The sequence below is a fragment of the Cuculus canorus genome, chromosome 1 (assembly GCF_017976375.1).
Source record: "Cuculus canorus isolate bCucCan1 chromosome 1, bCucCan1.pri, whole genome shotgun sequence".
Classification (NCBI taxonomy): Eukaryota; Metazoa; Chordata; class Aves; order Cuculiformes; family Cuculidae; genus Cuculus; species Cuculus canorus.
The window spans coordinates 159,070,473-159,097,369 of NC_071401.1; the positions used below are offsets into that span (position 1 = coordinate 159,070,473).

Genomic DNA, 26,897 nt, shown 5'->3' on the forward strand with positions numbered 1-26,897 from the left:
GAAGAACACACTATATAGTGCTCTGCTTCCTAATAATATTTCTCTGATTCAAAATTGTTTTAAAAAATCATGTATTAATGTAGCCATGACATAAAAGATACTATTTTTATATTTTAAAAGCAATTTTTTAAAAGGCTTAATATTTAAGGGGTTACATACAAGAACACATTATGAACCATCTATTGAGGAACTTCTTAGAAGCTGTCACTTTTCTTAAGAATGATGTCAGAAGTGAAAAACCAAGTGGATTATTCAAGAGGCTGAATTGCCAGATCCAACAAAACATCATTGACTGATAAGGAAACACATGCTGTCTTTTTATCTGAGTGCCCTTTATCTACCTCTTAAATGTCACTGTTGGGGACATTCTTCGGTCTTTATTTCTGAACTTTATCACCACAATGCACAGATTTATTGTGGGGAGTAGTCACTGATTCATTTATCGGTGGGTCTCATGACCCTAGTAGGACCACTTTTTTAATTTATGATTTTTGGATGTTAAGCACATGTGAGTCCAGCTATGGCACCTGGAACTCTGTATGACAGGAATCTTTCCCTTTCTTTTGTTAAATTTAGGCAGTAATAGGTTTCAGTTCATTTGTAAAACGAAAATAGAACATTGTTAGTGGTATACCAATCTCCTGAACTCCTGCCGAATTAAATGACTGTCTATACTGTTCAGGGTAATGGAATCGGTGCAGTTCCAGCTGGTAAGGACTGCAAGGCTACCTCTAAAGACGAACACTGAAACACCCGAAGTACAGTCTGGGCATTGCCAGAAAGAAGCCAAACAAAAAGAAGGGATAGAAAACCCACTGCTGTCTTGATCACTGGGTCTTTTCTCCTGGAATCTGGTAGAACATGGCACAGAAACAGCACCGAAGCCTATTTCAATCAGAGGAATAAGTAAATAATAAGGAATAAGGAATATGTAAATAATAAGGAGGTAGCAAAGGGCTTGTTTGGGTTTTTTATTTGTGGGGGTTTTCCCTATTTCAGAGACCAAATCAAAACACATACAAGAAATTTATACTGGATCAACCCAAGATCAACGATTCCCCAAGTTTTCAGCTGGCTAAACCAATTTGTTTTGGGTCAAACAAACGTTTGCATCTGTGAGTATGAGATAAGTGGTGCTCTGTACCCCTTAGCTCAGTGACTAGATGACGTGAAATGAAAAAGACTCAGATGTGGTTTTCTCCTCTGCCTCCTTTAGAGCAATCTCTCACATCTGGGTATACAGCCTTTCTCTCACATTTTTCCCCTGCACCTCCAAAAATGATTTGTCTGGACTGTGGCTGAACTCAATCCAATTTCATGTAAAATCTCCGTTTTACCATAGATAGATAGATAGATAGATAGTTAAGAAAGATGTTCCTGGAGGACAAAACCCAGCAATTTGAAGAATGGAAAAACATAGGTAAATTCCTTTCTGCTATTCACAGGTATCTACTTTATAGCTGGACTGGTCAGTTATAGGAACATACAACTGAAGAAGAGATATGGAACAGTTGATACCTACTTTCTTACAGATGAACTGTACAATCCTAACAGTCAATGAAAATTCAAACTTTAATTTAGAAACATATAACATGCCTGCTCCTGAAATCTAGTTTTCATTTACACTGTGCAGCTTATGAAGAAAACTAAATGACTTCAAGAATCATCTTCACTTAAGTGAAAAAAAAAAAAAAGCAGGAAAATGAAACTTTGTGATCAAAGAGGAACTGGGCAATTTGAGAAGGATACCACTAGCTTTTGTGCAATTTTACCATCCCACTGAATGTTACAGAAAAAACCCCCAAAGTTGCTAGCAGTAAGCTAATCAATTAAAGCACTATATTGCTGAATATCTCACTAACATTCTTTTAACATTTTGCAAGGCAGATGACAAAAAGGTGACTTAAGGAGGTTTTAGTGCTTGTTACAACCTAATACAACTTTCCCTGTTTTCCACAAAGACTGACAGCAAACACAATACCATGATAATGTTTCAGCATGCAATTATCCCTGCTGAAGTGCACAGAAGGAAGCAGAAAGCAAATGAGGCCAACTAATGCAGATTCTCCAGATCTCTTTGTGCAAACAAAATCCAGAATGACAGAGCTGCAGGCTACGAGGTCTATTTGCAAGGCTTGCTGCAGACATGTTATGCCTAGTAGAATTACTTAAGAAAGGACTAAGATAACGGTGAGCATCAATGTGTTATTAGAAGGTGAACTTGAGACTACAAGCCAAATACCATGAAGGCTTAGTGTTCAGTCTGATGATGTAAAATGCAAAGGAGCACAGCAGTGATTATAACAATCACACTAAGGATACTGAGTGATATTGTGCACTGTTGTAATGTGTGATTAACATTTACAGCTTGCTAGCAATTCAGCACTATAATTATAATAAGGTCTTAAAACTTTACTGCCTATCAGCATAGCACTTGTCCTCTGTTGTTCCAAGCATCAGACAAACACATGACCTGGAAATGGAGAAGGACATAGTTAATCCTTACTAGATTTTGAGATTTTACTCCTCAGAAGAGTCCTTTGAGAAGTCACCTTAGAGACCCGATTTTCTATTTATGCCTCCTCTGCCTGGTGCAGTGCCAATCCCTCTCTTAGGCTGGCAATAACAGAAGTTAAGTGACATAATGGGACATCTGACTTTCTGTTATGTTTCATAGACAGTTAGTTTGGCTGTTTGCCCTAGCACTCATTGAGCTGCCACTTTATGAACTATTTGTTCTCCTATCTCATAAAATATTTTTTTTGCCTTATTCTCATCACATTTTGTAATTTAATATACTTTCATAAGTATTTTGACAATCTCTTCATAAGGCCTACAGAGGGAATGAACTTAGGGTACTTTTATGGAACAGGAGGAATAGGATACAGAGGAGCCCTCTGAGTAACTGCACCAACCCATGTGTGGTCTTTCTGTGTACCAGAAGGTAAATGTCCTTTGGAGCTGGAGTCTGACAGACTTGAGACTAAGACCCCAAGTTCATGCAGTATTCAAAAAGTACCTCCTTAGTCACTTCCATTAGTTCAACACAGTATAACTACATCTAGCTAAAGACAGAACTGCATATACGTATATCTACAACTATCCCATGGAAAATTAGAACTTAACCTTGAAAAAGTGGGCATACCAAATACCACTGAAAGCAGACATGTATTTTTCATTTAAGGAAAGTAAAAAGCAAATTCTACAGACATTGTTCCTATTTGTGAGCACAAAACTATATTAAATGTTTCCACAAAAAGATGTACTTGCAGGGAAAATATTTTTTGGTCTAAAAATGATTGGAAGGATTAAATACCCCACATCTTTTTATCAAGCTCTCCTCATACAGTACTTCTTATGGCACTTCAACAAAGCCAATCAGTTCAGGCAAATTCAAGGTTCAGAAGAAAGGATATTTTGTAGTCTGGTTCCCTTTGTCTGGGTGATCCTTAAAATGAAGAAGCCAGTCTTGCATGAATAATACATCTTGAGTGGAAACATAAAGGAGGAGGGAGCAGAACATCCTGTGGCCTTAGAGAGGCCATTCTATGTAGAAGCCACGGCTTCACAGAAAGTATAAAGAATTAGAAAAATAAAATAAACATGTCCAACAGAAAAAAAGGTGTTGGGAACAAAGAAATAAAATATCAGGGAAAATAACATATATGAGTTCTGGGCCTTGACACCAGTAATTAAATCTGACGCATCAAGAAATGGGGAACTCATGGAGGATTAAATTTATATGTGTAAGGCCATGTCAGTAAGCAAGCCAGAGATGTATCTTCTCTGAGTATGTAGTATGAACAAAGTTAGACAAGAGGATACAGCAGTACTGTGGGATGAATTAGACATAAGTGCAAAAGCAGTTCTGCTGTGATTTCACAGCCTCATGGTTTTCAGCTACCAAAGCCACCCAGAAGCAACCCACCTACTTGAACTTCGCCTAGATTTGGAGATGATTTACACATTATTTCAATACAAAATGTGTTGTTTAAGCTGGTACCACATCGAGATTAAGATGGCACTGAATGTACATGTCTGTGGGTATGTATGAATATATATATAAAAATGTAAGTAGTCAGTGTGCAGCCGATGCTTAAGCATTCACTATCATCAATAGAAATCTTGTCACTAGAGCCGTTTGGGCTTAGGGAGATACTCCTCTTACACTGAAGTAGACATCAAAGCTATGTACCACTGGTAGATTAAATGCATCTGGTGCTGTTCTCGGGCAGTGAGAAAACTGATATAGAAATAGCCTGTGTCAGTACTAATGTCCAAAACAGGATGACCACATCTAGTCTGACTATTAGATATCTTCCCTGACCTATATGAACTCTCTGATCATCCATTTTTTTTTTAGAAGATATCTTAATAGACTACCAACAGGCTAGATTCCCACTGCCTATACTGAAGTTTCAATACCTAGTTCACACGTGAATATCTACTTACAGATATGTACTTCCATGTGCTTTACTCTTCCACTGAATCCTCTCACTAGTACTTGAAGCTCTTCCTTGTGGTCCTCAGTGTGCTTGAAGGTAGATGGTTCAATCATTGGTGACAAAACAGGTGTGACAGTATGGCAGAGCTACAGCTCTGAAGTATTCAGCCTCACACAAAATACCACGGAAAAGGCAAAGAGAAGATCTATGTGGCTGTGGGAATCTTAAGTCCTAATGACATTAGCTGAGAGAAAATAGTTAAATCAGTTCAGTTACAGTCATGTAAACCAAACCCAACTGAAGAGATAGACTGAATTTTAGGCTACTGTACAGTGCAGTGACCTTTCTAAGCAACAGAAACAGAGACAGATTTTCACATTTTTGTAATGTGTACAGTAGTAGTGAGGTGTGAAAGGGAAAATCTTGATATACTGAGGAAATTTATTACCTTTACATTTCTCAAACACTTCACAGGATACAAGTGAAAAAGGCATCTGAGGAGCTTCACCCAATCTTAGTACAACACTAAGACTTTGGATAGACTAAACTATATCAGGTTACAAAAGCCGTTGCTTTAGCACCTCCATGAGATGATACTTAGATGTAGTCTGGCCTGTAACCTTTACAAAAAGTCCTTCTGCTTTTCTCTCAAGTTCAGCCCTAACTGTATATATGTATGATTGGAAGTGTGGGTTTTTTAACAAGCATGTTAGACAGCAACATTTATAAGTGATAAGTGATAAGTGGTTACCCACAAACCATTTCTACTTTCCATGTACTGCATTGACCTTGGTAGTGCTCACATTCAGTATTGGAAAGGCTTGGAATAAACACAAATAAACATTAGGAGAACTTGTTCTTTTCACTACTAACTCTAGTATGTTCAAAGAGCGTATAGTTTCTGAGATCCAAAATAAACCCATACAAATAGAAAACTCTCAAGTATTAAAAAAAGATTATGTAATTCCATATGTTAATGAAACAATTTTCAGATGAGTTGGTCTCATGCAACTTACAGAGATAGCTAAACAGAACATATGGTTAAGCACTAAGGCATTTACAGAGCAGTCAAAATGCTTCTAAAAGGTCTGGATTGTCCTCACTTCCCTCAAAAAACAATCTGTACTGAATACACACACACACAAAGACAAGGACTTAATACTGGATAACACGATGGAAAGCCTTCACTTATATAAAACTCACTCCCAGAAAATAAATGCCTCCTCTTCCTCCCTTAGGCAAACAATCACTACAACATCCCCGGGTTTAATAAAACTACTTCTCAGCATGTGCTCTTTATTGATGGAGTCACAAAACATCATTTTTTGACACAACACCTACAGAATTCTTGGCTTCATAGCACTCTGCTGGGCATTGGCAATATTTTGCTTGTCAGATGGTCTAGTCCTTAGCACAAAATGTAACCTTGTAATAGTCTACCTTACGCATCCATTCACCCTACCTCTCCACCTCGACCATGAAGAAAATGGACTTCAAGTAACTGAAATTAGATTTAATTCAGTTTTCCCCCACTCTGCAGAGCTGCAACAGCATTGATTTATTTAAAAAAAAATAACCCCGTTGCTGGCTTTCATACTAAATCACAATGTGCACTAGTCTTGTAACTGGATTACAGGAAGCATTAACACTAGCAATTGCCCTTTCAAGTTGAGCAACCAACAACATTGCTAAAGGCTGGAACAAAAAGGGTCAGCCAGGATAAAACAAGGCCGCTTGCCCTATATCATAAAACCCAAAAAGCAGCAACAAACAGTAAGTGCTAGTCTGAAGCAAAGAGGGAGCAATAAACATGTATTAAAAACAAAACAGACTCCCTTGGCATGGACATTAACATGGCAATCTCCTTAAGGTAAAATTCAAGAGGGAGAAACAAAACGTTGAAGCGCAGAAACCTGGAAGGACTAGGACTGAGCTTGGATTGTGGTTGCCACCCTGCTGTGGGACAGCTGCCCTTTGGAAGAAAACACTTTCCAAATTTCTTATTGTGGGATTAGTCCAGTGAGATGTCTGGCTCTCAGCACTTCAGCTTTGAAATATATGCTTCCCCAAAGGCTTTTTCTGAAAGCATGACATTAAAAAGCCACAAAACACCATCCTTCAACACATCCAGAGATAGCTGATGATCCCAAACAACAAACAGCTTTCATGTCATGATTAGCTCATGATGCTATCCCCCCCATAAAGCACATATGGTTCACAGTCAGAACAGAAGGCTTTGGAGCAGCAGCACCATCTTGGAAATGCAGTAGCAAAGCTTCAGACTGAGGTCACTTAATGAGAACTTAATGTAGATTTAATAAGTCCTTTTTTATGTGACTGCCAATTCAAAATCTGCCTCATTTAGCTTTTTAAGCAGGCACAGAGCCAGTCAGCTAAAATCAGGGTAGCCTCAGAATATTTTGCAGGATTCTTCCATGGCAAATTGAGGTCTGCAGGTCTCTAAAAGTGTACAAAGCTCTACTAAAATAACAAGTCATAAGTAACAGCATAATTTAATGAAAACATGAGAAGCCATACATATTCTGAGTTCCTTGCACTAACAGAAAGGATTCACCATCACAGGAGGTGAAATAATGTTTGCTATGGAAAAAAAAGAAAGCAGCTACCTTTACTATGGAGTTCGCCCTGCTGATTTAGGCTAGCTTGGGGCATGGATGTATTCAACTTGCTTGGCATCTCCTCCTCCTGATCAGTACCACTAAATATTGGGAGTCTGTACAGCTGGCATGTGTGTAGTAAAGCAAGGCTGTCACTACATTGTTTTGCTATGATATGGAAACTTGAGTACAATCGAATCTAGTCCATTGACGGTATTAGCCATCTAATCTCAAATTAGGAGATCTCATTCATGTGGGATGCAACAAGTCCAGAGTAAAGCTTTTTGGGCTTTGTTCTCTGGTATTATTTTTTACCTATCAATCTTTAATGTTAGACTAATAAAATTACTACCCTTTTTTTTTTTCCTAATTATTCTTTTCCATGTCACTAGTCTTTATTGTATTGAGTGTATTCATGAGGGCAGATCTCTAGAGGCACCAACTGTATGCAGAACTTGCACATGACTCTGAAACACATTGCATGCTGATATGCCCCAGTGTTTTATGCTCTAACTTCTTTCCTCATTCGTAAAGGCCATTTTCTTTTAAACTAGCATATTCCGTATAAAGTAATTTACAGAAATAGGCAAATAGTTGCTGATTGTAATTAGTCACGTTGTTTCAGTTTTCATTAGTTCACACTAATGAGTAGGTAAGCCATTATGAACAGTTGTTCTTTTCTCCAGGAAGGAGAAGGATGAGCCCAGTGCTCTTCTCCCTAACCAAGTTGGGCTAAGTATGCACAAGGTTAAGGCAGAGCTGCACCAAACACAGTCAGAATGCTGCCCACTACTCAGAGGACAGATCTACTGGCAGTATGCTGCACCACTGGCATAAAGGGTGAGAAAACAGCAGCCCCACTGGCATGTCCTCCACTGCAGAAGGGAGCACAACCATCACTTTTCTGGAAATGGGAATGATTACACACATAGTCAACTGAACAAGGAGAGACAGCTCATATCTCCCAGAAGTACCTATGACTTACATGAAAAAAATTATAATTCTTACTCTTTGCAAGAAACAGGCTTGTTTAAAAACAGCTACTTAAGCATAATGGTAGATTCACTGAAGAAATAGAAGTGAATGAAACCTTTGCATCATCCATCTAAAACTTCATTGCCTCTGTTAAATCGCTTCCTAAAGTACATTTTCTTGTGCCTTTTACAGAACAGATTTAAAACACACTCAGTAAAAGCAGTACAGTTACCAATCAAGACAAGAGAATTAAAGGCATTTGAGGCAAAGGTAAGTTCTTTACTTACAGAGAGGCTATATTCTGCCTTTGTTCATCAGATTGCTTGTTGATCATGGTGAGGCTATATGAATACAAGTTCTACTGAAGTGAAGGGCTTCAAGATGTGTGGCTATTATTTAGATTTAGATGATCAGCCAGGCAGTGGAATATGAACTTTGGATATTCCACATTATAGTCTATGTCTGTAGTTATCAACAGGCATATTTTCACAAAACAACTCCAGAAATCAGGAAAAAAAGGCACTTACCACAACGATCACATTTGTTGCAGGAATAGGAAGATTTTCCACTTCCAAATCTTGACCAGTCATAGCTAACAGATTGAGGGATGGGTCATAGGCAGGTCTAGGGAAGGTTGATTTAACAATTATTGCAGGGTGCAGCTTGCTTATTTTGTTGTGGGAACCAGAATGGAAATTTTGTTTGGAATTTTTATAACTGTCTGTATCCAGACTTTTCTCCACACTCTGCACATGGTGATAAATAAACACAGGTTTCCCACTCTTTCGGTGATGAATTGCCAAAAAATGGTCATTGTCTCCAGAAAAGCAGCCTGCAGAAAGAGAAGAATAGGTTTAGAATGTCTTTCTTGGATATTCTGTGGATAATGCGGGAAATCTGATGAGATCTTTGGGTTCTGCAAGATTTGGAAGGCATATTTGTGGAATACAATAATTCTCTTAAAATCCCACAATGCAATTTCCATGGCAATAGCTTAACAACACTAGAGAGAGACTACTGTGTATCCTTAAACTCATTTATACAGGACTTTAAAAAATGTTATTTATACTTCAAGCCAGGGTTACATTTCAAAAATGACGTGCAAGAGCAGGGCAAATCCTAAGCCAGGTTCAATTCTTTTATCAGCATTAACTCCAACAGGAAAACATATGCAGTCCACTTGCTGATTTATTTAATCAACCAGTAATACTAAAGATGAGAATTGCTGTGATCATCTTTTGTACATGGTAACTCGAGGAGAAAAGGCCAAGAATCAGATCCAAAAATCAGACTTAAACATGTAAGAAAGAAAAGAATGGTAAAGTTCAGATGCCTGAGTTCATAATCATAATTCTGCTTTCCCTATTCAGTTTAGATTATCTGCTTAGATTAGGAGGTCTTATAGTCCCTCGTGCCAGCTCCTGTTATGACCCAGCCTATAGCCAAGCATTCCCTGGCCAGCCAATGGAGCACATGGCTCTCTGCATAGGAGACACAGGTGTGTGGATTTAGCCACACCTTGCATAACTTGGTGTTGGGCACAAGAATTCTTTTCACATACATGCTTTCAATAAACTGTATATTAATAAAAAAGAAGTTTCTTTTGATAGCCAAAGTACTTCCTAATTATGTCTCTATAAAAGGAACCAGAACTAAAGTTATGTTGGGTTTGAGTTTTTATTTGTTGTTTAGGTTTGTTGCTTTGGGGTTTTTTTAATGAATGAAACCTAGTAAATCTTCAGTTCCTTCAGTGAAGAATAGAACAGCTACAACAGCCAAAACAGCCCGGTTCATCTCCCAGTCTGGAAGTCAGGCTGTCCCTCTGAGCAGAAAAATAGGTAAAGTTCAGCTCCTTTACTGATAAAAATTAACTGAAGCTGCATTAGTCACCTCCTGGAAGCACACTCTAAGAGCACTTTGGTACAAAAGGGACTTTGTGTTCTAAGAATATTGAACCCGGAGAGCTCACTCTGATCAGCTTGAAATTTTCTCTTCAGAAGCTGTTGGGGTTACTGGCAATGTTGCATTTGTGCACTGATTTTTAGTTTTAAAAAAATAATTTAAAAATCAATGTTATTTTAATTCTCATAATAAGCTATGAAGAATAGCTAAGAACCAAAAACATGTTTCAATTCAGGTTGAACAAGAAACAATTTTGTTCTATTCAGACTGATTTTTTCCTCTGATTGCTTTTTGCTTGTGTAAGCAAATCAAAATAACCAGTCATTTGCATAGCTCTACCCAGTGCCCTTAGGAGATTTCAGTGTAGGTAATTACATTCTGTTGACCTAATTTCCTCCTGAAGTTTTGGTTAGGAAAATCAAGGACAATACCTCATCTGTGCTGTAGTATTGCTATGCATCATTGGGAAATGCATCCTCTGCCAACAGTGGGTTTGTGTCAGTAGGCAGTGAAGCAATTCATAACATACATGAGCAGAAAATAAATAGGAAGAAGACAGAACACAGAATCCTGTGTTTTTTCAGGACACAGAGATCCTCCTAGTATAAAGTACTATGTCAAACCTGAGGTTACTCATAAATGGTAAAAAGATACACTGACAAGTCCCTAGTTGACCACTATGGTCACATGTGTACAGTTGTTGTCAGGCTTTGATTGGGAAGATGAGTGACAGAAGGAGAAAAAAGAGAGAAACTGCAGAGTATAGGCTTAAAGACAGCTGAATTTCAAAGCTTGATAAGCTCACTGGTGGTTGGCCTCATTGATAAAATCCTGAGGGCTGGTCTTACCTGACAGTTTAGTGAATTTTGTGAATGGCAAAATAAAATAAGGAAATCAGCACTTCTTAGAGTCACCTACTTCTCATAGGCACCTCTTTGATGAACTTATTTTCACATCTCCTTCACAGACAACCAGTATTCCAAAACTGATCATAGATAATGTATAGGAATGTAACTACAGACACATTTGGTGCCCGAGGTTCTTCTTTGCTTCCTTCCTTCATATTCCTTTGTTTTCAAGGGTATTAAAGCCACTGTGCTTCTCCTGGAATTCTTTATATTGCATGTCCTACCAATATTCCAAATTTACTTCATTTATTTTTACTCGAAACAGAAAAGAAAACATAATTGAGTATTAGCCTAAATTCTTCACTGAATAACATTAAAGTAAATCCCAAGTGTGACTTCAGAGTTAATCCTGACTGAATGCAAACTAACACAGAAAAACCTGAGCAGTTGTGTTGTTTTTGCTAAAACAATACCTAAAGGAATCCCTTCAAACTCTTGCCTGCTCATGAATCACAGTGCTTTTTGATAACAGTATCACCATTTCCCCCCGAATCCCAGAGGGCTCACTTCCATTAGAATGCTTAAAATCATGTTAGTGACAGGTCCCTGAAGCAGATTTGATACATAATCCATTGTAGCAGATTTTAAAGATGGACAACAAAATATACTTCGGTAATGGGCCATCCCTGTAGAAATGTGAAATTAACCAGTCTAATTACACAATATCCTCTTTACAGTTATATAAATCTATTTTTTCCCAGCTGACAGCATAGAAGTTCAAGTATTTTCCAAGAAAATCACTAAGCTGAACTTGGTTTTCTGAGAAATCCATATAGTCCCAGTAGCTTAAGTGGGTTACATGCATTTACAGTGCCCCATGTGCAAAACTTCATTAATCTCAGTTTATGGATAAGGCCATAACGAGGATCAGACTTTGGCTCACAGACTTCTATGGATGCCTAAGGTGCCCCTAACAAGTGGGCCACCTTTGACATTAGAGGGAAACCTAGAACTTCCTCTTAATCTGATGAAGGGGGGAAAATGTTACTGCTTAAGCTTCAGCTCTGAACAGAGGGAGTATGCACCAATGAGGCACTTGGAAAAGTAAGTCATTAGAAACACTAGCTCTTCCATTACACAACACTTTTGAGCATTACTAGTCTCTAGGCATTAAGAGAGACAACACTGTGCTTCCTGTGTCAAGTCCTGCACTTATATGGAAAAAACAAATACTCCTTTGTGGCCTCCGGTGCAACCATCTGAAGCTATCAAGAACTGAGATGCCACATCATGATAGCATAAAGTGAGTGGTTGTAGTGCTTTTTAAGCTTCAGATACCCCAAAACACATGGAAATTCAAATAATAGGGCTTGAAAAATGGAATTCTTAGAGGTATCTTTCCATAAGTTCAGCAAACTTGATCCTGAAGTGAATTTTGATAGTCTGCTCATACTACTCTGTTTCAACTCTGCTTCGGAATGCAGAGCTTTTCATGATTGACTTGTAATATTCAACAGGTGCCGATATCACTCCTTAACTAAAATAATTTTATTCCTTCTCCTAAAATCCCCTCTCCTCAACTGTACTTACAAAAATTTATAATTTATTCTGCCTTGGCACTTAGGAGAGCAGACTGGATGTTCAGATTGTGATTCTATGCTATTTCTTCTCATCAAAAAGATGTTGAATCTTCACTTATTTCTCAACTAAGTACGGCTTTTTTATGTCAATGGAAAACTTTATTTCATCATTTGTTCCAAAATGCACAATAATCCATGGCTTTTAAACTTGCATCAGAACTTCTCAGCAGCAGGTTTGTATCTCCCTTTGCTCTTGGAAAACAGCCTACCCTCTTTCACCTAGATCATCTCATTTAATAACAATTCCAATTCCCTTTGGTAACATATGCTGCACTGTGACTTCATATTGGTACGATTTGTTGATTTTCTTCCAGTTCTTCTGAACGCAAAATGTCACGATTGGTCACCTCTGTTTCTTAGGCTCTGTCTATTTATCCACTAATAAAGAGCAACAAGAAGCTCCAAAGTGATGTAGAATGCATGCTTTCTACATCTTGAACCACTGACTGTGCTAATTTCAGCATTTCCACTATTGCAACCAGTTGTCATGTGTGTCTTCATCATTCTTCCTGGAAAGAAAAATTAGAAAAAGCCCTGCTAAATTCCCTGTTCTGCTGGTTTGAGCTGTTCCTACTTGTTCCAACTAGGTGTTCACATTTTCTTAGTTGTCTGCAGAAACATACAAGATTCTGTCCTTAATTAAAAGGGAAAAAAAATATCCAGTCTACAGGTGATGGATAATGGGTCAATAGAAACCCATGTGAAATACCCACATGGTCCCTGAATATGGGAAGCACTACGTTTTCTCATGATAATAGATGGGTAAATCACATTAATGCTAGATAGTACATTCTGCTCAGCCTGTCTTACTCTACAAATGTTTATCATGTATGCAGAAATGAAAGCCTATCATAGACAGTAAATCTGATCTTAAGGATATTTTGGGCACGTTTGACTATCCCAGTTGGTCTCTGCTTAACAGAGAAATCCTAAGATTTCTCTAGACTTTCTTGACTCCCTGAATACTCTCAGACAGTTGACAACTCATTTTAAAGCAACCTGCCAGAAAATTCTTATATTCCCAATTCCCAAATACTTTCACTTTCTCTAAAACAGACAGACAAAAACCTTCAAGATAATTGAGATCCAATAATAGGCCAGTAACACAGTAGCAGGGTTTTATCTTGTTAAAACATAAAAATATCACAGCTTTAGAATGTTTTTTATCTCACGTCCTCTAGAGCAGAAATCAGAACTTTATTTGACTGGAAAATGAGAGCCCCAGTGGGACACAACATTCCTTTGCAAACCTGACAGAGCCAAGATAATGGTGTCTAAAGTCTTGATGTGCATCTTGAAAAGCAATTTGAAGTCATTGTCTTAAGTCTTATTATTTGTTTTAATCTGAACCAATTAGATTCATAATTAAGTAAGTTCCTGAGCATTCCCATTTCCTGTATTGAGAAGCATGGTATGTATTTACTACTTGTAGGTTGTGCCATCACCTCAAATCCATTGAAAGAATGACTGTGCTATACTTGATCTGCAAGTAAAATGCACAAGTGAATACAGACACACAGTGCTTATGTTTTAAAACTCACTACACCATAACCAGTACTACAATAACACTGAAGTCTCTTTATAGTTGCAGATATCTTGGTATATTACACAGTTTGAGATTTTCATGCTAACAAGCTAGAAATTGGCGGAAAAAAGGCAGAAAATATAGAGTCATTTCATAAGAGAAAAACATGCTGAAACTTCACTGATTGGTTTCGAAGATAAATTTAGCTCAAATGCAATTTGAGTTAGAGTACTTAATGCCAAGCCAAATATTTTCTCATTTTCAGTAAAAAGGCTTTCTAAAATTTGATTAAATTTTGTACCCTGAGTTTCATATTCTTTTTTTCTTTCTGTTTAGCTTACCATCGAAAAGATGCTCTTCATCCCATACAACCTTTCTTTGCACCCTATAAATCCACCTCAGACTTTGACCAGGCTTGGTCTTGAACAGTTCTTGCACAATAGTTCATCCGTTCTTGAACAGCCACCCAGAGTCACTGTGAGAGGCAGATCAATGTACTTATGCAGACCATTGATCAATCCTTTCCAATAATGCCAATGTTCCTACAGCTAGGAAATTCATTTCCTGCCTCTTTGTAGTGCATAGAGATGGATATGGTCTCACATCCTGCAGAGCAGAGCTTGCAATTCTCGCTTGTCTGTGTAAAGGCCAAGTAGATATTGGCTCAGAGGAAGAGAAAAAATAATATCTCTTAGCATCTGTGCTCAATTGCTTAATATGCTATCCATTTATGAGCATGGCTCTAACTCTCAGGAATCTCAATGACAAAGATACTAAGGGAAATGCTAACTACTGGTAATTTCTAGACACAGGATAAACACTGCTATTGTGTTTTAAAAGACTTCTGTCTTCTCTTGGCTCTGAAGATTGTCCCTTCTGGTGCAGGCAAGGGGATCTTCCTTTGACTGTGACTGTAAAAGATACAGAAGTCTATTGCTTTATCCCTGTTTCATCTATTTTATTGGAAAAAAAATCTTAAAATATATCAAGAGGAGTCAAAATATCTGGTGGGAAATAAAAATATTTTAAATTATGCTGAAAGCACAAATGAAAACAAAAGCTGTCTGGAGGCAAAATGCCTTGTATCTGTACTGTCTAGTTAACAGTACGCCTTACTGTCAGCAAAGCAGTACTTCAATCAAACCTAAACCTCATTAGGACAGGTTATGCAGCTTTAGCCAAACAAAAACTTTAGCAAGTTGGACCAAGACTTATTACCAATAAAATGCAGCTAATTATTGGAAAAAATATTACTTCACTTTTAGCTAGACAAGAGAACATACTTTTAAAAGTACTTTCATGAGGGAAACCGGGCAAACATGGTCCTGGAAAAGCAAAGAGTTAATAACTTTTGATCACAAATCTCAATAATTTCCTAATGGATGTAGTGAACATAATCCTCAACATCAGCCTGCCTTTGCAATGGCAAAATCATATTACACAGCTACAAGGTTCAGTCCTTCATATGAAAGATTCTGCGCTTTCCTATCTAGGTCTGGTAATCAAAAGGCCAGACCTTCTGCAGCAAAGGAAATCTACCCACGACCTGTCAAAATTCAGAGCAAGTAATCTGCAACAGAGCTAAGCAAGCACAGAAAAGGGCAATTGTAAAAATTTAGAAGAATGCTTTGATTCACCCTTGAATAAAATGTTCAGAACTTTCAATGAAAATGAAAAATTAAGACAAAATCAATTCCTACAAAATGAGTGTACAGATGAATGTATACACCTGTAAGCAGATGTATAAACAATCTCTTTTCTTTGTGTGTATTTGTGCACATGAGCATGAGAAAGCACATGCACGTGAGAGAGCATAAGAGCATTCCTGAGAAACAGAGGGACTATGCACAAGAGAGGCAGGGGGAAAGGGATATGATTGCAAGCAATTTTTTCCTTGCCTAATAAGCCATCTGCTGAAAATAGAAACAACTACAAATTTGTTTTTGCTGAATTTGTCCTTTTCAGCAGGAAAAAAATGCTCTGGCCAAAAAAATCCACAGCTACAGTGAATTTGAACTGAGCACATTAGTGGTATCTTTTTGAAAAAGACAATTTGCGTCTGGTTTTATGGGCTTGCTGCCTGATATGTCAATAATGAAACTGAATACCGCAGACCATTGATTTCACTAGGTCTACTCATGTGACTTAAGAGATGAGCCACTGGTCCCAAAGGCACTTAAGTATTCTGCCATACTTGTGTCCTGGCACTAATGTACTGTATAGTCTCACATCAGACTTTTATTCCCAGAAGATGTGAGAAAGTGCCGCATCGATCTGCTAATTTTGTGATTACTGTCATTTTTCAAATGAAGGTTCTGGCTAAATTCTGTTCTGTATAATGTGGATGTAAATATATAGTATCTCCACAAGATACACAGTTTCTCCACAGAAATCTGTAACTGGTATGAGCAGAAGTCAAGTTCAGTCTTAAGGTTTTGGCTGTCCTTTTTTTTTTTTTTTTTTTTTTGCAGTAAATACCCTGGGAAATCACACTGAGGATTTTTAAGCAGATATTATTAAGCTTCTCCAAGCACTTATTCCAAAGCCATGATGAAAATCCTAGAGGACAATGGCTGTGCTTTATGGAGTGAGTGTCCTGCCCTTCCTCCTAGTGCCCATATCAAGCCTCAAAACACCCTTGTGGAGGGGGATCACCTCTATAAAGGGCCACCTACTGCTATCCCATTAGATGCTTTCTAGAGAGCCAGACTCCCCCAAGAGCCCAGTTCATGGTTTTTCATCAAGTCTCCTGCTTCTCTCTCCAGAGAAGCTGGAACCAGCCTTTGCTGTCCAAATGTTTTAGTCTTCTTGTAATACAACAAATGAAATTAGGCAGGGATTCCAAGATCACAAACCTCAATAACTTCCTAATGGATGCACTGGACATAAACCTCTCATTGAAGATAATGATTTTCAAAATTATGAGTGGTAAGAATTTCCACATGTAAAAACACGACAAAAGTCTCTTTTACAACTAAATACTTCCTCAAAAATATTAAGTCAGATACTGAATTATAAAACTATTTCTCCTGAGTAGAACCTTTAAAAGACAGATGACTACCCTGTGATTATCCATGAGTCTACTAGTAAAAGGCAGAAACGTCTATTCTAGTAAAAACTCCCACTCGCGGCCAATGATAAGTTTTCTAGAGGCAGCAATTGTAAGTACCACCTTTTTTTAAATTATGTTAGTGTAATGAAGAATTCCAATACATTTTTTAAATCAACAGCTCCTTTGCATTTGCTCTAAAAGTATTTTGGAGTATTTGCTCTAAAAGTATTTTAGTATTCTAAAAGTGACACACTCTGCATTTTTTTAGAAAACAGGCCTCCCAGCACTTAAGTAGAAGCCACAGTACACTCAAGTCATTTCCAGCCATGAGAATACCATCCAGTACATGTTTGACTAGGAATGCTGAAGTACTAGTTTCTGCTCAGCAGAACTTAGTAAAATCACACTCTGGACTACGGTAACAATTAACTGAGAAACAGTCTAGCATATTTTCAATATGTTTCTACACATAGTGAATTCCACTCAATCGAGTGTTAGTTTGTGGTCAAAAAAATTCCAGTTGTGGTATAAGCAGTCTTTGTGTTGTTATAGCATTGCTCCAGGCAGGTAAAATTCCATTATTTCCTACCTTGAACTTTACCTGATTCAGCTGATGGGCATGGCGAATGGATCCATCCAGAAGTCAAGACAAGGATCTACATGCCTCTGAAAAGTCTAGTAGGGAAGTCCTGGGCCATATTAGCTTAAGGTTGACAATGCATCTCTTCACTGATGGAGAGTACAATAAAATAGGGTGACAGAAGCCCTTAGCAAGCTAGTGTAAGGCCTTTGCTGAAGAAACCATGACTTAGATGACCTGACCAAGTCTTAAACTGTTTACTCTTTGCTTTTCCAAAACCAGAGTTTCATCTTGAAAGCAAATTCTGCAAAAAAATGCTCTCTTAAAGAGAGATTTTTAAAGTAAGACAGGTGGTGGGTTGATATTGTCATTGTTAACTCAGTAAGGTTTTTCTAGTCTAGTTGATTTTCCCAACCAGCTTTATGTGACTGGATGTTTGATTAACTTCATATTTTCACTCTCTTAATGAAATTTCTTAAAAAGGAAAATGAGGTGAAATAGTAAGTTAGTTTAGTAATCTGGATGACGCAAATGGTTCTAATTACAAGTTAGTCTAATGCATCACTTTGTGTTTTTGCTACCACCTGCTATTCTTTTAAAAGGAAACAGTGCTTCCTAGTCATCTTGGGAGACATTAGCTTTTTATTGCAAGAACATGTATTAGATCATATCTGCTAAAAAAAAGAGTATAATCTGCCCTGTCTTGCAGTCTCTCATGCAACACATAATATTTGTTGAAGGTTCATGCTGACCTGTAATCAGTAGCTACAGATTTAGGTCTTCATCCAACAGCAAGATTTATATATGTTGGTTACTTCACCTGCTGCACTCAGCAGAAGGGCCTAATTCTGTTTTCCCAGATGCACACACAAGTGTCTTTGATTTCAACAAGCAACATATAGATATACCAACAGCACTATTGTATTTAATTTTCTGCTTACATAGCTGTCATGCTTTATTGGAATGAGTATCTACATCAGCTTAGTAAAGTGGTACCTTTTCAAGCACATGAAAACTCCCGATCATATTTTTGACAAGAATATTTTCCATTTTTTTGTGTGAATACATATGTGGCTATTGTAACACGATATTGTACAGTTCTCTTTCCATGGCAAACCAGATTTGCAAGATGACATGCATTGCCTTTCCATTACAAAGTACTATTTAAACATGTAACAGAATGAATTATTTTTGCTGTAGCATTAGCTCAAGTAAATGTAGACTTCTGTTTCCTCTAAAATGTATTATCACCAACTGATGCCAAAGGAGATTTTGTTAATGTCTCCTGACAGTGTCTTTAGCATTCCCTAGAAGCATGCCTCATGTATATTCTGCCTCAGAACAAAAGAGCCAAGCAGTTTCCATCTCATTACAAAAAAAAATTACATTTGTGATATAATTTGTGACCTAGCACTAGTGGCAAGTAGAATGCATTTTGTGATTCCACGTGAACCAAAGCTGCAAAATCACCATTAATAGTTCAGAAATATAGGCTATACATAAAAGATGACCATAGTGGTAACCTACATAAAGAGCAGATTTTCTGCTTGCATCAGATGAAACAGAAACATGTTATTTCATTGTGGCGACATCTTCAATGACTTCCAATGAGAGCAATTTTTATGCAGCCCTGCCTTAGAGGAAAAACAGCTCAATGGGATCTGTGCCCAACATGCAAAGGTTGAATTCAGCTCCTGTTGATCCTCTCTGTTGCCTTCTGTGAAACAAATATTATCCAAAATTGCCCAGGGAAAAAAGTAACACCATATAAATATCTATTTTCCTCCCTTTTTCTCATTATTAGAGACATTCCCATAATTAAGTCCAAGCTTTTTTTGTATGCATTCCCAGTAACTTAATAAAACAAGCAAAACTTAGTAAATGTAAGGAAAGTAAATGACTTACTGGAAGAACATAAACCCAGGATAGAAAAATGAAGGACATAACAACTAACACAAAGCCTGTTATTAATAGAAGATACATTGAGATTAGAAGGCATGTTATGTCAAAGAGAGGCTGTACACTAATTTTGTACAGATGATCATTTTAATACATGTTGTAAAAGAACAATCTAAAAGCAGCTTAAGGCTTTTATTCACACAGATCACAAAATTCTCCCTGTTGTTCAGTCAATAATCTCTTGCACATAGGAATATAAGGCATAACAACAGGAGCTCCCCAACCATAGACATACAGAAAGGAAGCTCCTGAGATGTTACAAAGTGTAGCCTCATATTCCAGGGCAATGAAATACCAGTAACTGAGGTAAACCACTTCTCCAGGCAATAGTTAACAAATGTATGCAGTGCCCACTTCCTGATATATCTAAATAAACAACTATTTTTCATAACACAGCTTATTGGAGTGGGGCATACACGTTCATGCACTGCTTCAACATTAAGAGACTTGAAGTTCAGTTATTATTTTTAAGGAGTCTGCCATAAAACAATGCAAATTAGTTGCATTTAACAACCTCTCTTGAAAAAAAAAAAAAAAAAATCCCAAATCCTGAGAGTCAAAGAGTTAGAACCTAGGAGGTGTATTTCATTGTTTTCCTTAATTAAACTTTAGGGAAGTTTAAAGCAGAGTGCAACAGCCATTTTCTACTTAAGAAGTAGCTACGCTTGCCATAAAAGATAAACCAAAGAAACTCTTCAACTTTGCTGATTGAGGACTTAATTCAATTACACAGTCACCCCAGGTCTTATTTCTTTCTTAAGCGTAAAAACGCTAAAGTCTGGTTAGGAGAGAGAGAGAGACTATGAAAAATAAGCAGGTGTTCACGATTTAAGAGAACACCTAAGATTTGCGCCGGGAATACAAGCTCTGACTATCAGAACAAAACTGGCAGTGGAACTTCATGCACATACTGGGGCGCTCATCGCTCGCCACATTTCTGAATGAGGCACACGTTTTGCTAGCAAAGCAGAGAGAGGATTTATTATCACTGCTACACTGCTATCGCCGAAACGCCTGCTGTCGCAGCTGAAATTTCCTTTCCTAAAATATTCTGCTGCCACGAGCAAACACCAGCAGCAACGTCTCAGGTCCAAGGTAAATTAAAAAAAAAAAAAAAAAAAAAAAAAGAGGGAAAAAGAAAGAAAAAGGAAAAGGAAAAGGAAAGGAGGTGGGGGGAATGAAGGCGCTCGGTTTCCCTTCGCTCTCCAGCCCCGGCCAGCTCCCCGCTATCCGGGGCGCGGGGTTCGCCCGCTGTCCAAGGTGCTGAAAGGCGCTCGCTCCGCCCGGGACTGGCGGTCGCCCGCCGCCGTTATCTCGCCCCGCGGGGCCCCCCCCGCCGCCACAACAGGTGCCCCCCACATCCCTCCCCTCTCCCCGCTCACCTGCAGATCGGAGGTGGAGCAAGAGGCAGAGCGCCCGCAGGCACGCGGCCGCCCGCCGCATGGTGCGAGCCGCGCTGAGGCGAGGCGAGCCGGGCAGCGCCGCGCCACCGCGTCCCGATGCCTCCCCCAAGCCCCCGCCAGTGAGCATGCCTGGGAGCGCGGTGCGCATGCGCAGCGGGGGCGATGGGCTGCGCTCACCTGCCTGCGAGGCGAGGGGACAGCACGGGCGGTGACACGGGGAGACGGAGCGCACGAGGGTGGGGGGTGTAGGGAGGGCCCTTCGGTTCCAGCCGGGGTGGGAAGACCTGTGGTGGCGGTGGGGGCGAGATAACGCCTGCCTCGGGAGGCGCCAGCGCCTTTCAGCACCCTGGACAGCGAGCGAACCCCTGTCCATGAGCCTCGTCTCTGAGCATTCGGCGCGTCTGCGAGGGCTTCGATGGTGCGTGGTTTTGTGCTTGCAAGACGACCCTTCCCTCCAATATGTTGTGAAACACACGGTGGTATAGCACAGGCAGTTAGCAAAACCTGCGTAGTGAAAATCAGGGCTGATCAAGTAACACCTGCTTGGGATCTGCTGAACACCAGGCGGTGGTTCAGACCAGACTGATGCAACACCTTCTCGGGAGACACTCAGCAATTTTGGTTGTATGGCTATCAGAGACCCATATAAAGAGGCCAAACATGAAACAGCCCTGTAACGAGATAATTTTCTAAAGATGAGTTTAATTGATCTAAAGATTCACTAGAGGCTAACCTTGAGAGGAAGCGGCAGATATGTCACTACTCAGTGAGTGATCCATCCACAGGATACTGCTGGATGTGGCATATGCGCACGGTCAGGTCTGTGGCTGAAATGATCATCCTAGTTGCAAAATAACAGAGGAGACTAAGACAACTCACTTGCTTCTAAGTGGCTTTAAATGAATCTTCGTGCAGAAATTTTCTTCATATAACAATGGAAAGGGCTGCACAGGGCCTGATATCTAGATGTGATCGCATGTGTGGCTGTACATATGCAAATGAGCTTCCTTTGCCAGCCCCCACACAGCTGTTCACATACATATAGACAGTTAGGTTGTTTGCTTGTCTGCAATGTGAGAAAAGGGTTGGGTTGGAAGACAGTGCTCAATAGTGAGGTTTGCCCAAAACAGGGGATTAAAATGATCAAGGGGATTTTTGAGCCCTGTCATCTCTGCTATACCTTTTGTAGGTATTGTGCCTCAGATGCCCTACTAAGTCACGGGATTTCTGCTGCTTCCTCTACTGAGATTTTAACTTGTTGTGGTGATATATAATACAAATTGCAGCACATCCCCTTCCAGTTTAATGCTGCTAGTTCCAACTAGTAGAAATGAAAGAAGAAATGAAAGGAAGAATTCTGCCAGTGCAGTGCACCCCAGTCTTGCTCCCACAACTACAATTCCTCTGCACCCAGGCTTCAGTCGTATACATACAGGAAAAACAAGTAGGAGGCTGTACTTACTTCCCTCATTAAGTTGCGCAGTGCAAATTTCAACTTGGCCAACTCCTGGGGAAAGACACAAGAAAAAGTCACTTACAGCTCTCTGATGTTTTGTTATTGTCCACAAGTGATCACCTTTGTATGTTCTAGGTAAGGATTTAGGGTCAACTATGTCAACAGGATAACTCCACTGAAGCTAATGGTATTGATTTTTCCCCATGTGGTTACAGATGAGGCAGCTGTTGTTTCATACGATTGAGAGCTTTAACAATATCTACTCATCTCACTTACAGAGCCCTAAGGCACAAAAACTGGATGACTCACCACTACTCTCTTAAGAAAATTGTTTTCCATAGGGGAAATGTCTTGAGATATGGTTTTAAACCCACATCCAAGAAAACATTTAGCCATCCAATTCATACTTAAGCTGAATTCAATGAGAAGCTAAGACTAAATAATTTGCTGAATTTTATATCAATGCGCCTTTTTTAAAAGGCAGCCCCATCAATGCAAAATGGAAGCATTACTGTGGAGTGGGAAGCAGTTACACGGAAAGTGAGACAAAACATGTTGCATCAGCTTGAATTCTCTAACTTCACTGATTTATTAATTTATTTTCTTTCCAAATACAAAACATGATATTAACAGAGTGGAGATCACTAATGAGTGGCTTACTCTGAGAGAGTGTATTCAGTCTAGAACTGAATTAAGTGTTCAGCTGAATTCTGAACATTACCACTATTATAAGTGAGGTCCCTGGTATGGGATACTACTACTTCTTTTCAATGTTTTTCCCATAGTACCCTCTTCTCTTCTGATGTGGCAGATTGAGTATGCTGCTGAGAAGTCACACTCGATATAGATTACAATTAAGGGAGCCTGTCCAAGTGTTAGAGTTCTTACTGTTTTCCTCCTCTGTCATGCTGAGTAGGCCATCTTCCTTCTTTGCAAATCATTTTGCATTAGACTTCCATTGACAAATTGCTTTAAGAGGAAGCAAGAGCAATAAAAGCCAAATTCAAAACCAATCTTCAGTTTAAGACAGCAGCAACACATAGATTAGTAAGCCAACAATAAATCTGAAGAAGAGAGAATCACACTTTTCTTTAAGATTAATCTGTTGCCCTTTGACAAGCTTCAGCAGAAAACTGAAGCCACTGTGTAGTAATAAATGAAAGCAGGCTGGAGGAGGGGGGGAGGTGAAAAGGAGGTTATATGCATAGATCAAAGGATTCTTTGGAGAGACAAATACAAATCAGCATAATAACTACTTTTGTGTGTGTGCATGCATGTGCATACAGTGATCTCAGCAGAGGAAAGCTCGTGACGTGTACAATTAGGTCTCACACTAAATAATATTGCTAGAATGGGTAGAGGGGTTCTTTTAACAGTGCAGAAAGGTAACTGCTACAGGAAAAGTGTCAAGAGAGTAGCTTGGTAGATTGTCCTGGGAGATTGCCTGTGGGCAAAATTATTATTGTATCAATGCAAAAGTCATATTTCTTAATAAGTATTGTCATTAAAGAAATACAGTCTTCTAAGGCTGTCTGAGACTCTCCGGTGTTTTTTTTTGTAGAATATCTAATATGGACAAGAAAAGCAGACAGTGACTTAGCTGAGAGACAACAAAAACTTTGACAGCATAAGAGACAGAGACAGAGAGAGAGAGAGAGAAAGGGGATGCCAGGGTATTTGTGACTATGTGTGTAGGTCTGAAATTTCAAGACCATGATCCAGATTTTGTCAAGATAGTGCTATAATTTTTTGTATAATTTTATTTTATTTCTTTGTAATGAAAGTAACTATAGCTTAAGTAGAAATATTTCACTCCTGTTTCATGAGGCTGCTTGGAAAAAATCAAATGGATTAAAGGGTTATCTGACCAAAAGCTGCCTGTTAAAGACACAAGACAAACCTCTGTTAATCCACAGTGCGAACAGCTGAAGTACTGAATGAGACCTGTAAGGGTCTGAGGTAACCCTAACCAGTACTGAGGGCAAGACATCAGTCTTTGCAAATGCATTTAGCCATGCTGATTTCTTCCCTTCTGGCAGCCAGTTTCATTCATGCATTTAGATTGCCAGCAAAGTAATATTATTTTCTTTCGATGTGAATATGTATAGCTCCGGGTCACCTGCTTTCCAGTACAGTGCCCAAAAGCTATGGCATTCTACAGTATCTTCAGGAGTTTACAATGCTGCAAAAAGGAAGGGGAAATGAAGATGGTAATCTAGGTGCTGGTTATGGCTTTCTCTGTATTTTCCATGCGAAGGAGGAGAGGAATAAACATAATACAAAGCTGATTATTCCTACCAGGTTGATGATAGCTTGTCTCAGAGTTTTGTAGTTAGTGGTAAAGTACTTTTAAACAGATTTGAAATAATAAGGATGGCTATTTGTCTTCTTGCCCTTGGCAAGGTCTTTCAGCACTGTTTCCATCTGAAGTCTAACTGTGCAAATGTGCCAGAAATGTCAGCTTTTCTTTCTCTTGTGGTGCTTTAGATGTCCCATTGTTTTGCCTGAAAGTGGGATGTGAAAACACAGGTCAGAATATTCCAAATATAGTTGCAGGATTCACTTCACCTAACCTGAAACATCTGCAAGGTAGATATCTTCCTCTGAGCTGGTCATGCTGAGCTCCCTTTGTTATCAAGAGAGAGAAATGGAAGTCCTAGACAATATTTCATCTGACCTCTTTTTGATGTCAACCTTGGGATGAATCATGCTCCCAAATGCCTATTTTTCTCCACTGATAGTAATGAGAATTTAAGACATGATATGATTATTTACTTGGGTGACTCTTAAATTTTCTTACAAAGTTGTTCTCATAGGTATTTTTTCCAGATTTTTAATTGGAGATATCTGTGGATTTGAGCTGATCAGCGCTCCACAAGAACAAAATCAACAATTCTATGTTAGCCTACATTTGTGGCTCTCTATCCAAGTCCATTCATAGTAAATACCTGGAACAGCAAGTGGCACCGCTGATTTCATACAGCCCAGGTACCATTTCACCGTTTTCTTTTATTTGTTCTGTCTTTGATGCTTGTAACTACTGTTCTTGGCAGCAGAGAGTCACAAGGTGGCAGAATGGGATACAAGGAACCTATTTCCTGACCTGCTTCTGACAGTGTAAAGAAGCTGAAAGGGGAATATCGAAACAGGTATGAGTGAAAAGAAAAATATTAGCAACATGAGACAGCACAGGTATTAATACTCTGATGTAGTCTGATTGAAAAAGTAAATCTGAAATACAGTAAGGGAGGGGGGAAAATACAAGAGATGCGATAAAAAGTGGTCAGGGAAACAGGAGTAGGTGGCAAAGAACCATGAGGGTCTGTGGACAGTAAAGTAAACAGTATAGTTTGGAAAAGAATGACAGATTTTTTGTGGGTTGAAAAAAACATGTTCAGATTTGCTAAGCAGCAAGTAATTTATCCAAACAAAGCTCCCCTCTGCAATTTATAATGTAGAGAAATAAAAAAAAAATAAAAAAAAAAGAGAGAGGCCAGCATTTGGTAATTGCTACTCTTAATGCCAGTTTAGGAACTACAGTCCTGCTTTCCTAGTCACATGGGCTCCCTTGCCAACACCTAGGGGACAAAATGATTAAAGATAAGGAACATAAATGTGCTTATTAACCATGACATTTTAATTGATATAAAAGGAAGAGAAAAATTAAGAACAGAGCATGAGGTAAGAGAATGGCTATTTAATCTAAATTCTTTTTGTTCATACCCTTTGTGGAAAGGCCTTAACAAAGACTGCATCACTGAATATGGTCTAACCATATGGATTCCAGAATATCTACTACTTCCAAGTAGCAACAAGTCTTATTTTAATGTAACAGAAGTACAAAGGTAGGCTATAGTTGGATCAGCATTTACAGCTGATGATTGATCATACTTATGTAATGTATCATCACAGGCAAACTAACCTGTAGGCTTATAGATGATCAACAGATAGAAATTGTAAGTCTTAAAAAGTCTGAAAAGTGGCTTTATAAAAATAAGCCACTTGAGGTGTTGTGACAAATAATAATAATTCAAATATACCTCAATAGACATATAAAAATAATAACCCTTATTCAGTTAATTATTCTCTTACATTTTCTTTTATACTTCATTGTTATGCAAACTGCTGCCAAATATAATTAGATTCCTACAAAGTACGGAGCTTTTTGTACACTTTACAACTTGAAGTCTAAAAGGAAATAAGAGTCAAAAAATAAAGAATTGTAAACTTTTGTCTTGAGTCTTTAAAAAAAATGTTTAGTGGTTTACAGATAATGTATTTTATCTTTTTAAAACTTGACTTTATTAGTCATCCTTAACTAATAAAGGATGAGGAGTTCCTTTATTTGTCTGGAGCATTTCCTAGCAGAAAGGAATTTGCCCAAAACCTCATCCATAAATACATATTTATTATGTTCTCCAGTCATCACTGGTATAAAAGAAGATACCTTTTCAAAGTGAGAAAAATACTCTGACAAGACTGGAATGATTTAAC

The 26,897-nt window shown here is 38.6% G+C and overlaps 1 protein-coding gene across 1 annotated transcript in view; it reads right to left on the reverse strand.

The window, feature by feature from the left end:
• PTPRR (protein tyrosine phosphatase receptor type R) overlaps positions 1 to 21,073 on the reverse strand; it is a 146,851-nt gene extending 125,778 nt beyond the window's left edge. Inside the window, exons 1-2 of the mRNA XM_054058098.1 lie at positions 20,927 to 21,073; positions 8,566 to 8,870 (exon numbers count right to left, since the gene is read on the reverse strand). Coding sequence (XP_053914073.1) covers positions 8,566 to 8,870; positions 20,927 to 20,987 — 366 coding nt within the window. The 5' untranslated portion in view covers positions 20,988 to 21,073. The remainder of the gene's footprint in view (positions 1 to 8,565; positions 8,871 to 20,926) is intronic.
• Between the last annotated feature and the right edge of the window lie 5,824 nt (positions 21,074 to 26,897).